This window comes from Mustela putorius, unplaced genomic scaffold (assembly GCF_011764305.1).
Source record: "Mustela putorius furo isolate JIRA1106 unplaced genomic scaffold, ASM1176430v1.1 tig00003898_pilon_pilon_pilon, whole genome shotgun sequence".
NCBI classification, from domain to species: Eukaryota; Metazoa; Chordata; class Mammalia; order Carnivora; family Mustelidae; genus Mustela; species Mustela putorius.
The window spans coordinates 10,997,005-11,015,193 of NW_025422047.1; the positions used below are offsets into that span (position 1 = coordinate 10,997,005).

The 18,189-nt window shown below is 34.8% G+C and overlaps 1 protein-coding gene across 2 annotated transcripts in view; it reads left to right on the forward strand.

Annotated features, from left to right (window-relative positions):
• The window catches only part of GOLM2 (golgi membrane protein 2), a 102,942-nt gene extending 85,362 nt beyond the window's left edge, over positions 1–17,580 (forward strand). The window contains exons 9-10 of one of the 2 annotated variants that reach the window (XM_004751277.3): positions 7,194–7,361; positions 15,486–17,580. In XM_004751277.3, the coding sequence (XP_004751334.1) occupies positions 7,194–7,361; positions 15,486–15,556 (239 nt within the window). In that variant the 3' untranslated portion in view covers positions 15,557–17,580. The remainder of the gene's footprint in view (positions 1–7,193; positions 7,362–15,485) is intronic. The other variant, XM_004751278.3, reaches the window with a different exon arrangement.
• Positions 17,581–18,189: the final 609 nt, after the last annotated feature.

An 18,189-nucleotide genomic window follows, 5' to 3' on the forward strand; every position in this document is an offset into this window, starting at 1 on the left:
CAGGCTTGATGATTCACTAGAAGGGCTCACAGGACACAGAAGAATTATACTCACAGTTACGGCTTAGTACAGTGAAAGGGCAGAGACTGGAATCAGCAAATGGGAAAGGCTCATGAAGCAAGATTCAGAAGAAAGCTGATGTAAGCTTCCCGGTGTCTCCTCCCAGTGGAGTTGCATGGAGATTTGTTTAATCTTTTGAGTGAACATGTGTGACAAAACGTGTGAAGTGTTGCCAGCTCAGGAAACTCACTTGATCCTTGGGGTCTAGAGTGTTTATTGGGGGTCAGTCATGTAGTGCCCACATGTCATGTGATGCCCTTATGACTGAGCTCATACTCTAGCCCTTATATCCTCCACCTAGCAAGAATAAATATACACCATAAGTTGCTTTGTTAGGATAAACTTATCTAATCATACTGGTATAGCATGGCCCAAGGCCTCAGCCATACAAAAATGTTTATCAGGCAGAACATTCCATAGGCTCAGAAGTTCTCTGCCAGCTTCCAGCCAACCACCAGTCCCAAAGACAAACCTTTCTTTGGAATGTACCAATTTGAGCAAACCAGGCATGGCAAGTTAACTCTTTCCTACCCAGATGCCATGTATTTAAGGTTTAGAGACTGGTGAATCAAAACTACTTATTAATGAATACATAAACTTTCATAGGGATGTTTAACACCCAGTTTAAGATAGAGGTTATCGTTGGAATAGGAGGAGAATACTAGGGAGAGATCCTGGGGAAGTTCATGTATCTGTAATGTTTCCTTTATTAAAAGTTCTAAAATATGTCTAAATTAGACAAAATTCTGCATGATGGAAACATGGATATTCTCCACACTTCTGTGTATATTTAAAAATATTTAATAATAAAAAATAGAAAAATCTGTCAAACTTTTTGTAAAGTATGGAACATAGTACTACATTATAAAGAAAAATTCAGAACAAAAGAAAAAAAATTTATAATGGCGCCTTGCTGGATTAGTTGGTAGAACATGGAACTCTTGATCTCTGAGTTGTGAGTTTAAGCCCCACGTTGAGTAGAGAGCTTACTTTAATTTAAAAAAAGAAAGAAAGAAAAAATTTTCAGGGTACCTGGGTGGCTCAGTAAGTTAAGCATCTGCCTTTGGCTCAGGTCATGATCCCAGGGTCCTGGGATTGAGTCCCACATCTGGCTCCCTGCTGAGCTCCCTGCTTTTCCCTCTCCTTCTGCAGCTCCCCCCTGCGTATGTTTTTTTTTCCTCTCTCTCTCAAATAAATTAATAAAATCCTTAAAAAAACTATTAAGAATATTTGAATACCAAAGCTGAAATGAAGTGTCCCAACTATTTAATGTATGTAAGATTAATGTGCTTGTCATAAATATGTTACCATGTGCCTGGTAAAAAGTTAGCAAATTTTTTACTTACTAAAAGTAATTACTTCTAATTACTTACTAAAAAATTGGCAAATTGGTTCCTGCCTCTGGCTCCTTTATTTTAGGCTGGTTCTGAGACTAGTCCAGTAGGTTTGGTGGAGGATAAAAGCAAAAGGTAAAGGAGAAGAGCATTTGACCTTGATGCGAATCAAATTGTTTCTGTTCTCTTCTTCTCCTTCTCCTCATAGAATTAGTCTTAAAAAAATAACAAAAGCATAGCCTGTGGGTAATGTAAAGAAGGGGAAAGAGCAGTTGAACCTCTTTCCATTGGGAATGGGAGTGAAGGAGTGATGAAGGTCAGGTTACTCATATGCTGTTAGACATAATTTCCAGCTACCATGCTTCTTTCATTTCCCTGGTTTCTCTTTACCTTCCATAAGTCCACAGTCAATTAACAGATTCTTTCCTGTGCCTACTACATGCAGGTCCTATACTTTGAGATGTAAAATAAGTATGGTGGTCTTTTTGCCCCATAATGTGCCTCGTAATGAAGTCAAAGTAAGCTGTTCAAAAGCCATTTGGTAGTTTTCCCTATGCATTGCTTGGTGGGGAAAGCCTATAGTAACATTTTTATCCAGTTTGCACACCTCACTCTTCCAGCATTCAAACTCTAACTAATGTCTCAACAGATTATAAATTATCACATGCCAGGGACCCTCAAGGATATTTGAAGTAGTCAAAACTGTAGGTGTCATTTGAATGCATTGATTTCCAAATGAATGGTACAAAGTGGATACCAGGAGTAGATAAAGGCTAGAAAAAGAGGTTGCCTTCCTTAGAGTAAAATTTCCTTTACTTTCTCTCTCGAGTTACTATGACCAGCTCAGATTGATTCATTTTCTTTATAATAGTGATAATATATTAAAAGAAGGACTAGAAAAACATAAAACCTGTTTTTCATACAATATTGTTTTTTAAACAATATTTGTTTTCTCAACAATAGTTGAGAAATTGAAACCTATAAGCAATCCTTGAGCTAATGAAGCAAAAAAGTGACTTATCTTAGTTTGATTTCTATTATGGGATTAAAACTTAGGTTCTCGGGGCGCCTGGGAGAACCGCTGCCTTCGGCTTAGGTCATGATCTCAGGGTCCTGGGATCGAGTTCCGCATCGGGCTCTCTGCTCTCCAGGGGGCCTGCTTCCCACTCTCTCTCTGCCTGCCTCTCAGTCTACTTGTGATTTCTCTCTGTCAAATAAATAAATAAAATCTTTAAAAAAATAAATAAATAAATAAATAAATAAATAAAACTTAGGTTCTCTTGGTTGAAATGCCTTGTTGTGATTGAGAAATGTTATCGTTATTTGTTGTCAACCTTTCGTTTTCTACTGGTATTGCAAGTTTACAGTCTGATGTTTAAGGAGTTTTACAGAATACTTGTCATTCTGTATGAAGTTCTGATGTATTGTTTAAAGTGAACTGAAAAGTGTATCAACAATCTCTTAGAATTTTTTTTTACAACTTGATACCACCCAAAGACTTTTCAGTAGCTAGAGTGTATATTGCTTCTTTCTTCATGTGCTCTTGTTTAAACTGTTGAGATGGAACTAGTATCTTGTTACTGATAGGCTGTAAGTTAATCATTTTCAAGCAGCCACCAGGATGAAAATAATATTCAAGTACACAATTGAATTTTGCAAAAATATAAGGGGATTTGGGGACCCAAACTAAATATAATTACTGTATTACTCACCTACCTGGGCACAGTTTTAGCATTATGGTTTACTAAGAAATAGGATAGAATTAAAAAATCTTTAAATGGGTAAAATGCTTCAGAGATAAAATACAATATTTAATTCTTGTTGAACATATCACAGTTTTATACCATCATGTGATAACTTTACCCTCATTACTTCCTTTTTCCCTTCTTAAATTCAGTCATTACCCAAGATCACTCCTTCGATTTATAGCTGTTGTCTGTGAATATTCATTTCCTAATAGAAATTATCTTGCCATAATTTAACATGTCATCTTTATATTTATGAATCTTAAATCTATACAACTAGCCCTCACTTTGTTCCCAACAGTCTAGTTCTGTATTTCCAGGCATCTATAAAATATTTTCATTTGGACATCTTACTGTAACCGTAAGTTCAGTATACCAAAAGCATTTGCTTTCCCATACATTCTCAGTTGTTCCATTTGGGTGCAAATATCTTTATTTTTAGTTTCCAGGCTAGGATTATAAACTCATTCTTTGAGTCTTCCCATTCCATTGTGCCATGTATTCAGTTTGTCATTTTTAAGTTTATTTGATTCATTCATTCCTAACTACTTTCTGTTTTATCTTCCTAGTCTAAGTCCTTAAAACTCCTTACCTGAATAGATAGTGGAGTTTCTATGGTACATGAGCCGGATTAGAATCCTGTTCTCAGAGAGCTTAAAAGAAATCATGACAACTGCCTATTGACTCCTGCATAAAGTCCAGACTTCCTCTATCCAGTGGTAGTGATAGTCTCCGTGTTCAGATGTCACTTTCTAGGTCATTGAGTATAGCACACACAACATTGCTTTCTAAATATTTGTTTACATATTTGTCTCCCTTACTATAATATATAGAGAGATGGTAAGTTTATTTTTGCATCACAGTGCCCAGTGCAATACCTTTCACATACATTAGTGGGTCTTTGTTGGATGAAAAAGCCTTGTAGATAATTTCATGTACTTTGTCATTCATTCTAACATGAACCTTGTGAAGTGGATATAGGAGGCTCTTTAAAGTCTCTAACTTTAAAGGTTTTCCATAATTATTCCTAATTTTCTTGTCTAAACTTCCTCTTTCTACAGTCTTAAATAAATCCAGTCAAATTAATCTCTTTACTGTCTCCTGAATACTTCATCTACCTTCTTAACTTATCCATTGAATATTTCTTTTCTTTGCTCCATCACGGTCCAATATATTTACCTCTTCTTTGAAACCTTCCCTTCTAACTCCAACCCATACAGATTTCTCCCTTATATAACTCTTTCTGCAGATATGTTGCCTGACAATCATACAATTTAGCAGCCTGTTATATTTATTATTGTTAGGCATTTTAATTTATTTATTTAATTTTAATTTATACTTCATATCTATTCACTGTTTAATGTGAAGTTTGATGTCCTGACTTGACTGGCAACTGGTTCTTTTTTACTCTATTGTTTTGGCTATCATAGTGTTAGAAACCCTATATGAAGGGTTAGCTCTTTCTCCAAAGATAAAAATTCTGTATGTATGATAGCACAGAATACTTATTCAGCAAAGGACAATGGTGTGGTAATCCGTTCTTTTTTTTTTTTAAGTAATCTCTATGCCCAAACTTAAAACCTCGAGATCAAGAGTCTCACACTCCATTGACTGAACCAGGCAGGTGCCCCTGTGGTTGATTTTTTAAGCATTCTTTTTATTGATTTTCTAGTTATCTCTAGCGTCTCATGTCACTAATTGTAGTATTATAATTTTAGGAGTGAATTCACTTTAGTCAGATCACCAAACACCTATAAAGGAAAGAAACTGTAAATTGTTCTGTTGGAATATTATAATAAGTATAGGAGGACGATTTTTTTGGTTAGTATACCATGTCTGATAATATTAACTATATTTCACAGTAACTTTAAACTAATTTTTTAGCCTTCTATATTTTATAACTTATAAAAAATTAAAAAAAATTCTTAGAGGAAATGGTATACCTTGAGAAATTTACTGGTAACTACCATATTAAAATGTTTATATATAAAACAGCAGTTTCTGGGACGCCTGGGTAGCTCAGTTGGTTGGACGACTGCCTTCGGCTCAGGTCATGATCCTGGAGTCCCGGGATCGAGTCCCGCATCGGACTCCCAGCTCCATGGGGAGTCTGCTTCTCTCTCTAACCTTCTCCTCGTTCATGCTCTCTCTCACTGTCTCTCTCTTAAGTAAATAAATAAAATCTTTAAAAAAAAAATAAAACAGCCGTTTCTTATTGCATAAGGATGATTTAACTACTCCAGGTACTTAGATCATAATAAATATTACATTTAAAAGAAAGGAAAATAGAGGGCACCTGGGTGGCTCAGTCATTAAGCGTCTGCCTTCAGCTCAGGTCATGGTCCCAGAGTCCTGGGATCAAGCCCCACATCGGGCTCCCTGCTCTGGTGAGCCTGGTGAGCCTGCTTCTCCCTCTGCCTGTTCCCCCTGCTGTGCGCGCTCTCTCTCTCTCTCTCCTCTCTCTCTCTCTGTCCAATAAATAAACAAAATCTTTTTTTAAAAAAAGTAAATACAGATCTCTATAAATCTCCCTTTTTCCTTGCTTACGTTGCTGTCATCTCTTTTATTGTTAGTGAAATAAATAATAACAAAAGCCACCAAGATGTTTTATATTACTATCCTTAGGAGACAAGATGTCTTTCTCACAAATTAGCTTACATATTCTTATTGTTTCTGTTTTTTTTTTAACTCTTTTATATCCATTTCTTTAACTCTATTTTATCAACTTTTCCTTTTTTTTTTTTTTTGTTAAGTGTACATATCCAACCTTACATCTGGAATAGATGTAAGATGACTTTGTGCTCTTTTTACTGTCCCCAATTCCTTAAGTCTCCTGTTGTAAACATGCCCCATCCTTGAAAACCTATGTAAGAATGACCTTTTCTTTAACTATTTTCCTGATTAACTCTTTACCCAGCAAATAGAAATATATTGGCCTAATGATGTGGTGAGCTATTTGTAGACTTGACCAATACCTCCATAATTCTTCCCATTTGTACTTAAACTTTCTTTTCAAGAAAAGAAGTCATTAATTTTTTTTCCTGAATGTCTCATTGCAATGTAATTCTTAAAAATATAATTCAAAAAATTTTAGACTTATCATAGAAAGTTTTTACAGTTTTTTAAAGTCTTAAATTCTTTCATTATCAGTAAGTTGCTGTTATTTCATTTTAGGGATTGGAATAAAATTTACTTTTATGATACTTAAATTTAATGTCAAATTAGAGATTAACTTGTGTTTGTGAGTCAGATCTTAGGGTGCCTAACATTTTTATTTTCAGTATTTAGTTATTGAATAGCTTACTACAGTAGGTGCTATTTCTATTGCTCTTTTTTATTTATTTTTCTGAATTTGTAACAGTCTCACATAGATCAACTTAAGCTTTCTTAAGCTTAACAGGACTTAAAAGTCTTGTTTAGGATATGGGAAATAATAAATCAGAATTAAATGGGGTGTTTTTTCAAAACACATACCACTAGGAATTCTGATGGTTTATTCTTTCTGCTATCTCTCCTTAGAAATCCAAGACTATAGTGAGTCACTGTCACTGAAGAAACCTGAGATAGCCCTCAGTTGTGTTAGCTTAGCATCCAAAAAGAAACTAATCTGCATAGTACTTGTTTATTTTTACAAAAAACATTATCAAAATTATTCATAGAAAGTGGTATTTTATAAGCAATAAATGACTAGAGATTCCAAATATGTATTGTATCTAGTAATAAAATTATTTATTATTCTTCTAAAGTGGTAAATTAGACAAATAGTTATATTGGAAAAGTTGTCAGTTATTAGGAAAACAGCCCTGAAAATATTCAAACCTTAAGTAGCAAGTACTAAAATTAACACAAAAGAGAAATTATTTTTAAAAAAGTTTTCAATCTTCATTCTTATTTCTTTTTTGTCTTGGATAACTTTCACAAAATTTATCTTTTTTATAACCCGTACCCTCAAAGTTGCCAGGTTTCACTTGTCTACTTTCTGGTCTGCCTCCAGTGTAGGTCCCTTCTTTTCTTCTCTCTTTACTCTTGAATTAATCCTCTACCTACTTCACAGGCCGATTCTTTGATGAGAATGAATCCCCTGTTGATCCGCAGCATGGCTCTAAACTGGCGGATTATAATGGGGATGATGGTAACGTAGGTGAGTACGAGGCAGACAAGCAGGCTGAGCTGGCTTACAATGAGGAAGAAGATGGTGATGGTGGAGAGGAAGACGTCCAAGGTGAGCGTGGGCCTGGCCTCCATGCTGTGACCGTGAAAACCACCTCTAAATTTTTTGGTTGAATTTGTGTAGAATTTTTCCCACTTCCTAGTGGCATTACAATCCTAATACAAAGAGATCCTCTGTGGTTTTTCAGTTTTATTTTGAAAACAATTTTATGATAGTCATATTTATAAATCTTAATTATTTTATTTAAGTATTTTCATTTTAGTTATCTTGCATATATTATTGATACAATTTGAAACTCAAGAATATTCAGAAATTTTAGATTTAAATTGCTTGAAATAGCTCTAGAGTTAATCTGAGGCAAATACTCCCAGTAAATAATTCTTTTCCAACTTCTCATTTGAAAACATTTCATTATTCCAGGTACAAATATAGACCAGACAACCTTTTTGTTACAAGGGAAGCCCCAAAAGTAATGGTCTCCTCCACAATGAAGATGATTTCACTACTGATTCAGTATAGGAAGGCTGTTTCTGAAATTTTTTCTGAGCAGCTGAAAATTTATATTTAATGGTTTGTAAAGATTTGTCTGCTTTATGTTTAATACACAGATTCAACGCATTTTCCTTGTTAACTGTGTAACTTCTGAGCTTTTAAGTTATTAAAAGTTCAGAATTTACCTGTGTGCATGCAGCCCTCCCCATGCATGCGTATCAGAGTATGTTGTATTATTCCAAGTTTTTAGGCTTGTTTTTTGCCTGCTAATATCATTTAGTAGTATTTGTGGAACTTTTTCTGTTTTCTGTAAGAATTGATCATGAACATAATGTCTGACGTATTTGATTTTATAAAGTGATGCATGAAATATTTTCCAATGTAAACTGTTTTGATTTCCTTAACTCTTTTTTTTCTTCCTTTACTCTTTTTAAAGTAATCAGATGTTATTTAGGTTCATGACAAGGGTTGTTTTTATAAAAACTCAAAATATAGTTGTCCTAGAATACTGCGTACTTAATAGAAAAAGGGAAATTAGAGACTCTGTCTTCCATGCAGGCATTGTTTCAATAGTACATTCTAGTTTTGGAAGAATGGTTGTTGTAAATAGAAAGAGATAATAATCATTCTAGGAATTATTTAAGGATGCATTAATGAGAACTCAAACACTGTTTGAATAAATTACACCACCTTTTCTATAATATCCATTTTTCATAAATTCTACCATTTTTTTTCTTATTGCTTTGTGATTTGCCTGGATTATATTTTTTTGCAGTTATTTATAACATTGTTTCCAGGCATTTTCGTGCATGTACATTATATCACCAGTTAGATTGTAAGCTCTTAGAGGGCAGGAATTTTCATTTCTTTTGCCTTATATTTTGTTTTTATCCTTTTCTGCCTTCACCTTCACCCATCCACCCCTCACAAAGTACTTAGCATACATAGGGCCCTGAGTAAATGTTAACTGATAATTTTATGCTTTTTCATTGACTTTTTATTTTATAACTGTGACTAGAATAATAACCTTTTAACGTCTGGTCTTACAAACTTAGTTTATACTTTGTCTAGTTTTCATTCATAAGAGCTGCTGTCTATCATGTCACTGGATAATTTTGAGGTTTTTATTAGAGCAAATAATTTCAACTATAATTGAAAAGCATTTCTTATGTTTTAGGGTATCTTAAAGTTAATGACTTTTGTCACAAAATTTCAGTTATTTTGTATGGCTTTTATCCATAGTAAGTACATTTATCTTCAGTGTCCTCTCTCTCTCTCTCTCTCCTGTACCCTTCTCCTTCTCTCACCCCTAGTTCTCATTGCCATGTTAGGTCTCCAGTACCCTAATGCTGCTCTGCTGCTTTTCCTTCCACAAGGAAGTAAATGCACCAGGTCTAAGGAATATGAGGAAATAACCTAAGATGATACTCTCATGAAGTAGGGAGGGGATTGTTAAATTTTAGGGTTTCCTCATTTTCAGGTGAAGCTTACTTGACCTGGGGGTTGCCACTTTTTTTTTTTTTTTAAGATTTTATTTATTTATTTGACAGACAGATCACAAGTAAGCAGAGAGGCAGGCAGAGAGAGAGAGAAGGAAGCGGGCTCCCCGCTGAGCAGGGAGCCTGATGTGGGGCTCGATCTCAGGACCCTGGGATCATGACCTGAGCTGAAGGCAAAGGCTTTAACCCACTGAGCCATCCAGGTGCCCCAACCTAACTTTTTTTTATCCTATTTTGGGGTTCACTAGATTACAGCAGCAGGAGGATGGGATACCTTTATCATAGGGAACAAGGATTCAAGAACATCAGCTGCAGCAAATGAAGAGGGATAAGTTTGAGTGAACTGACTAAAAAAGAATATTGTAGACCCAAATAATTTTAAACATGCTTTCGGGGATTCTTTAGGTGTAGTATTAACTGTCCAAAAAGTGGGAAGGGGAAATTATAGGTGTTCCCTTGTTTATCAATAATTTGGATTCTTAATGTTTATTGTTAAGTTAGAATATTTAGAATTTCAAACCATAAATGACTCTTTTTTTTTTTTTTAAGATTTTATTTATTTAGGGGCGCCTGGGTGGCTCAGTGGGTTAAAGCCTCTGCCTTCGGCTCAGGTCATGATCCCAGGGTTCTGGGATTGAGCCCCACATCGGGCTCTCTGCTCAGCAGGGAGCCTGCTTCCTCCTCTCTCTCTGCCTGCCTCTCTGCCTACTTGTGATCTCTGTCTGTCAAATAAATAAACAAAATCTTTAAAAAATTAAAAAAAAAAGATTTTATTTATTTATTTGAGAGAGAGACAGTGAGAGAGAGCATGAGCAAGGTAAAGGTCAGACTCCCCATGGAGCTGGGAGCCCGATGCGGGACTCGATCCCAGGACTCCAGGATCATGACCTGAGCTGAAAGCAGTCGTCCAACCAACTGAGCCACCCAGGCGCCCCCCATAAGTGACTCTTAATCTCACAAAACAAACTGAGGGTTGCTGGGGGGAGGGGTGTTGGTAGGGGGGTGAGGTTATGGACATTGGGGAAGGTATGTGCTATGGTGAGTGCTGTAAAGTGTGTAAACCTGGCAATTCACAGACCTGTACCCCTGGGGATAAAAATACATTATATGTTTATTTAAAAAAAAAAAGAATATTTAGAATTTAAAAGCATTTCTTCGTAGTTTTAATGTAGAAATAGTGGTTGGATTTCCAGGCCAGTTTGCATTTGTAGCCAAAGCAGGCAGTAGAATAGAAGGAATTTCTTTTCTAAGAAATAGGCATTATTCTGAGTTAGGAGACCAGCTGTGTATTGCTTATCAAGTCACTTAAACTCTGTGGGCCACAGTTCTTCATCTGTAATGTGAGTGTTGAGCTACAATAGATGGTCCTTCTCAATTCAAAAATTCTGTGGTCACATTCACAGTGGAAGGACTATATTGAACAACAGGTATCGTGGAAAAATGAAAAATGTGTTTCAGATTTGAAACACACCTTCCTCCAAACCCAGGAGAGAAAGTGGAAACTTCACTACCACCATGGAGACTGCAGCTAGAGAGATATCAAAAATTGAAACATGATAGTAACAGATGGCTCCTACACTTTGTGGTGAACCTAGAATAATGTGTGGACTTGTGGAATCACTATGTGGTACACCTGAAACTAATGGAACATTTTATCAACTATATTTCAATTAAAAAAAACTGAAATATGCACTTCAGAAATACTACTAAAGTTCTAGCATTAGGGGCTCTTTTCTGCTTTTTCTAATATTAGAAGTAGTTTTTTCTCAGTCTGTTGGGTTTTTAAGAGGATTCCAATTGTGGTACTGAGATTCTGGATTCAGCTAAGGACATTCTAGCTTTGGTGCCACAAATTCTAGATTATGAAAGGAGATTTTGGCATGATCTCTGCCATTAGAGAGCTAGAGGATTCCAGTTTTACCTCTGATGCTTGTTCATATGTATTGGTCCTTTGGGACAGTACTACCTGTAGAGTGTTTCCTTGTAGAATTAAATGAAGCCTGTTTTTCCTGTGTTTATAATCCTGGTTTATTTTGATTTTTTAATTCCTGTTTTCATGAAGCATTCTTCAAAAAAAAAATTAAAGAAATATTACTTTATTTGCTTTAGTGTAAGACATTCTTTTTCCTGCCTTCTTTTAAGTGACCCAGTGAATAGATTAACTCTGGAAACTGTATACATCTGATGGATATGTCTTTTAATTCATCTTATTGTAATAAGGGGATGGAAGTTTGCAAATTCTCTTTACTCTTATTTTTAATCCCATAGAAGTCCCAAGTTTGCTTAGTAGAATATGACCTGCATATAACAGGGTATATTTGTGGAAGGAAGCTTAACATAATGCTTAAGTGCTTGGATTCTGGAGCCAAATTGACTGGATTTGATCGTAGCTCCACCACTTATGAGCTCTATGACCTTGTGAATAACCTAACCTCTATACCTCAATATCCTTATCTGTAGAATAGGGATATACTTACCTGTTGTTGTGTGGATTATATGATTCACATATTTGTTCAGTACTTAGGACAAGTCTTCTGCACTGCAAGCACTACGTGTTTGTTGAATAATAATTTTTAAGAAGTAAAAGCAAACAGAATATTTTTCTTTGGATTGCCTGCTTTAGAGGATAACTGCACTTTGGCCTGTGGATTAATTTGTACATTTTAGTGGAGTCTCACTGCCTTATTACCCCAAGATATTCTTGCTTGGTATAGCTTGCTTTATGGAGGTGGTCGTTTCTTGACTTCAGAGGGAATTTAGGAATTATTTAATAAATTATGAATGTTTTTCTGTTTCCTTTAATAGTCATTTTGTTGTTAATGAAGTATTTATGTTAATGAAGTATTTATAGATGTTGCTGCTTTGTAAAATGAAATAAAATACAATTATATTTAGTGGTTCTCTAATCTGTATCAGATTTGGTAAGGTAATTTCATCAGACTTTACAAATACATGCAAAAAGTTTGTGAATAGAAATTTGAATTTTGGTTAGAATAGCTACGCTGAAAATGTACTCTAGTTAACATAAATAATAGTTCAATGTAAGAAAAATTCTAAAAGTCCTGTGGAATTTTAAAAAATAATGTGAAGGCACCATATTAAAATTTGATTTAAAGCATAACTTAATAGAATCAACAAACTCTTTATATTTATAGAGGACTTTGGAAGTAAATGAAGGCAGTAAAGACTACCTTCATATGCACTATTTTATTTTGAGATAGGAAAAACAGTTGCTATCTGTACTCTACTGAGAAGGTAATTAAAGGTCTAAAGAGATTTGGAAACTAGCTCAGGTTTGTTCATAAGTGCCTGGGTCAGGACTAGAATTCAGTTTTTCTATTCCTAGAGTTTTGCTCTTATTTTCTCTTTATAATCAGCCACTTAAACATCCTCCAGCATATCTCCTTTTTCCTTTTAGTAACTTTCCTGTTAAATTTCTAGGAATTCTCTTTTGTATAGCTGCTTTCCCCGCTGCTCTCCAGTGATTAAATCTTTGTTTAATTACTGAAGCCCTGAAAGATGTATTTATAGCCATAACGTGATGTCCTATAACATAGATCCTAAGGAGAGCTTTCTGGAGAGGTGCCAATGACTATTTTCCTTTTATTTTATTTAATTAATTTATTTTTTTCCAAAAGATTTTATTTATTTGTCAGAGAGAGCTCACATACAAGCACGGAGAGTGACAGGCAGAGAGAGAGGCAGGCTTCCCGCGGAGCAGGGCACTGAACTCAGGACTAGATCCTAGGACCCTGCGATCATGACCTGAGCTGAAGGCAGATGCTTAGCCACTGAGCCACCCATGTGTCCCTATTTTCTTTTTCTTTCTTTCTTTTTTTTTTTTTAAAGATTTTATTTATTTATTTGACAGATAGAGATCACAAGTAGGCAGAGAAGCAGGCAGAGAGAGGAGTAAGCAGACTCTCTGCTCAGCAGGGAGCTGTGTGGGGCTGGATCCCAGGACTCTGGGATCATGACCTGAGCTGAAGGCAGAGGCTTTAACCCACAGAGCCATCCAGGCTCCCTAACCTATTTTTCTTTTAAAACCAAAGATAATTTTGGGGCACCAGGGTGGCTCAGTCGTTTAAGCGCCTGCATTGGGCTCAGGTCATGGTACCAGGGTACTGGGATCCAGTTCCACATCTGGCTCCTTGCTCCACCGGAGGCAAAGGGCAGGGGAGAGGCTGCTTCTCCTTTTCCCTCTGCCTGTGGCTCCCGGTGCTTATGTTCTCTGTCATATAAGTAAATAAAATCTTTAAAAAAAAAAAAAGGTAATTTTTAAAGTATAAAGAGTTCTATGATAAGAGATTGATTAGCATATTTTCAAAATACGGATGTGTTTATGGATACAATTTCAGCCTTTACTTGTAAAAGATTTGAGCTTATCATACCTAGTGGATTACCTATTGGAGATGTGAGATCATTTTGTTAGTTTATGATGCAAAATGGTCGCCTACAATTCTATGTGAGAATTTCTATAAGTTTAACAGGAAAGTTATTGGAAGGAAAAAAGAGTTCATTTATTTGGCATTTTTTTATGAATAAACATAAAGAAGAAATAACACATCATTATGTGAAGTTCATACATACTACATACACCATATGGCATCTTTCTTGGACAAAATTTTACTATAGGATATGCTAGAGAAGCTGAGAATAGAAAACTTACCAAATCTAAAAGAACAGATTTCAGAAAGTTACAGTATACACGTGAATTTGAATTCTAACCTATAACTCTTTAAATCATATGAAATTATATTTCCAGACAATTATGATAGTATCACCTCAGTCTATCAAAAACTAAGCTGTTGGGTAGTTGGTTTTTTATTTTATTTATTTATTTATTTGAGAGGGAGAGAGAGAGCACAAGACGGGGAAAGTCAGAGGGAGAAGCAGACTCCTTCCCAAGCAGGGAGCCCGTTGAGGGACTTGATCCCAGGACTCCAGGATCATGATCTGAGCCGAAGGCAGTTGCTCAGCCAACTGAGCCACCTGTTGGGTAGTTGTAACTGTCGACCAGAAAGTATGAAAAATCATGTTTTAAGGCTGTGGAGGAACCAAAACATGTTATTAAATATGTCATTAAAGCCTTATACTAAGAAAGAAGCCTTTTGCTTTGATTAAATACTTTTCATTCTTGTTCTAACATAAATTTTGTGTTCTGAACAGTCTTATTTCAAAACCTGTAGTTTATAACAAAATTAGATAGGGATTGCTACTGGCAGATAAGCTAACAGTAATGTGGAGTGACAGGTGATAACCAAGAACAACCCAGAAAAACCTGTCAATGGCTTAAATAAGTCAAACTCCAAGGTATTATAAGGAGTTGCTTAATATAGTTACTCATAGTGGCCTTGAGGGTCTTACTAACAATATTATGTAATAATTTTTTTCTTTTTGATAAAGAAAAAGTTAAGTTTTGGTTAGTATATTTCACTTAAGAAGTTGCTGGTAAGCTCTTTGCAGAGGAGCAGAGAAGTTCACTATAATGTTAAGTACTGGGATTCTGAGTGATTTTTATTTTCCTATCATTTATTTTCTAATTCTTATGTGATGAGTATGGATTCATTTTGTAATTAGAAAAAAAAAAAAAAGCTGTTTTTTAAAGGCATGAAAATGTATACAGAATGGTTTCTACCAAAACTTTAAAGGACTACTTCATCTAGTGGAAATAATATACTTGTGGGTTCCTGAAGTTTTGCTAACTATATCTAGCTCTACTTCTTTCTAATTACATATCTGACTACCATCAAGATTTATTAAAATTAAGTAATCTTCGGGGCGCCTGGGTGGCTCAGTGGGTTAAGCCTATGCCTTCGGCTCAGCTCAGGTCATGATCTCAGTGTCCTGGGACTGAGCCCTGAATCGGGCTCTCTGCTCAGCAGGGAGCCTGCTTCCCCTCTCTCTGCCTGCCTCTCTGCCTACTTGTGATCTTTCTCTCTGTCAAATAAATAAATAAATAAAATCTTTTAAAAAAAATTAAGTAATCTTCCAATATACTGGAAGACAGACTTTTCACTGTTAAGCTAAGCTACTAAGAAATAGAATGCTTTTTAGAAGGCATAAAATAACAAGCAGAAATCTACCCTAAGACCAAGAAAAAAAACTGAGTCATTGTTTAATTGGTTTTCTGCAAATAATTTTTAAAATAAATGTTCTTGATACATAACTGTTTCCCTTACAGATGATGAAGAACGAGAACTTCAGATGGATCCTGCAGACTATGGAAAGCAACGTTTCAATGATGTTCTTTAAGCCCTAAAGGAAAACTTCAGAAAACCTAAAGTGCTGTAAAATGGAATCATTTCTACTTTGTTGTTTTTGACTTTTGTTGTAAAGATCAGTTGTAAAGATACATGAGATAGATTTAAGGAAAAACTTTAATGAAGAAATGTACCCATGTACATAGGTGAACTTTTTCATATTGTATTATTAAAGCAGAGATGTTTTTGGTTGTATTACAGTTGAGCCAAAAACAAAATAAGCAAAACTGTAATCTTTGCGTTTAAAATGAACTAATATATATTTTACATTTTATTGAGCCCAATTCTTTCCACAAATGAACAGATAGGAAAAATTGGTTGTACAGTTTATATGTTGCACATAGCATAACCCCAGTGAGAACAGTTACTCAGATGAAAAACTTTTTATTCACTAATATATTCTTGCTAGCCCAACAACTGTTCTGTTCTATCTACCCCTCATCTCATGCTTTTCATGGAGTTATACCTAGAATAGTTACATAAAAGAGGGGTTGGAACCTGAAAGCCAAACACTGGGCAGCATGTGTGCAAAATCATTTCCCTCCCCTACTTCTTTTATTTTATAGAGTGCTGATGTGTTCCGGCAGATTAGCTTTCAGCTGGTGCTTGATGGAAGTTGAGGTAACCTACAAAGACATATTTATGAGTTATACCTTACTTAATTCATGAAATTGTGAAATGCATGATTGACAATATACTTTCAATTTTTATTTTTTCCGCATCATACTAGTACTGTTTAACTGTCATTGGCTAAAATTTTTATATTTTCAGAGTCCACGTTGGTGAAAATATTCATTATTTAAATGCCAGATTCTGAAAGAAGATAAATCAACTTTGAAATGAATCTGTAATCAGTATTTCAAAGCTTCTCTGGTAGTTATAGTGATCTTATTTGACTAGAATTTTTCAGAAGTACTAAATAAGGAGTTTTAACAGGTTTTTATTAATGCACAGATAGGTAGAAGTACAGTGAGGTCTACAGCCATTTTATTAAAATAGCTTAAAAGTTTGTAATAAAGATGAAGAATCTTTGTAATTAATATGTTGTTAAGAACCCATAAACCTCATATTTGCTAGACTTACAAAATTATTTTAAATCCATTTGTCTTTTCTGACACTATTCCATAAAATGCATAAGCTAGTTATAGTTAATCCCTGCTTTTGGATTTAAATCTTTTAAATTTTCTCCCCCACCACAAAATAAAAGGTTTGATCATAAGGAGAAATTTAAGGTTGTTAACTCTGCTTTTTCAGAAAGACTTCTGTTAATTGTACATAAACATGAAATCCACCACCACCCCTCACTTTGTGCTCAGGTTCTAGTAAAAAATTCAGATTTAAAGAGGTAAAAAAGGTGTTCACTTATTAGTGGTGCAAAAATTCTTGGACTTCAGTTTGAAATTATTTACTAACCAGGAAAAGATAGTGATTTACTAAAATTATTATTTCTACCAAATCAAAGTAAGCAATTCATGCCTTTGCTGAGTGTACTCAGGCCTATAATGAATAGGTATGCTAATTCACAGAATTTTAAAAAATGGAGTTAAAGGGAATTGATGTACACTATTTGGGTATTAGGGTGGGAAGATGAATCTAAAACATACTTCTAGTAATACTTTATATTTAATACTGTAAAATCTTTACAAATGAAAACCATGAAATTTCCTGCCTTCGTTTGTCATAAAAACAATCACTTAATTATATGGTAGCTATTACTTATACAACAAAATTTCTTTAATTAATCTATACATTTTATAAACTGAGAAATCTTGGACCAATTGATAATATTTCTGACTGTATTAACATTTTAGTGCTATAAAATACTATGTGAATCTCTTAAAATTCTGACATTCTACAGTCTGTAATAGACATGCCGGTTTTTATAATATTTTACTTCTGCCTTAAGATTTAGGTTTTTTACATGTATTTTTGCCCGGAATTAAGTGTTAATTTGATGGAAACTCTGCTTTTAAAATCATCACTTACTGGGTTCTAATAAATTAAAATTAAACTTGTTTTACTATTTTGCTGATTCTGATACATATACACATATCACACTCGTGTGATGCAAATAGCTACACTTTAACACTAAAATTTGAGCAAATTTAGAATACATTTTAGGCTAAGCTAAATGAGAATGGCAGAAAGATTTATATTGGGGTTGTTTATTGTAGTGCTAGTATATTTAACAAATGCTGAATGCTTCCTATGTGCCCAGCATTGTCTTACATAATAATACTGTAATGGATAAGATAGACCAGGTTTCTGTTCTGATGGAGCTTTGAAGTTGGGAGCTGTCAGACAATATATAAGTAAATACATGAACCAGTTAGTTTTAAATAATGATAAGAACTATTAAAAAATAAAGCAAAGTTCCAAGGCTTCAAGGTCTCTAAGTTTCTAAATAATTAGGTTTCCACTTAACTGAAACATTATAATTGTGAAGCTAGAGTATCATGAGCAAGGAGAGAGAAATGTGACTGAAGAGGTATGGAAAGGGTATGGGAGGCAGAAGCTTGTAAGTTCAGGTCACTTGCTACTGACCCATAAAAAGAAAATGTAAAATGAAGTATACGTGGAGGGATGATTCCGGGGAAATGTAAATATGACTTCAAAATCATTTCT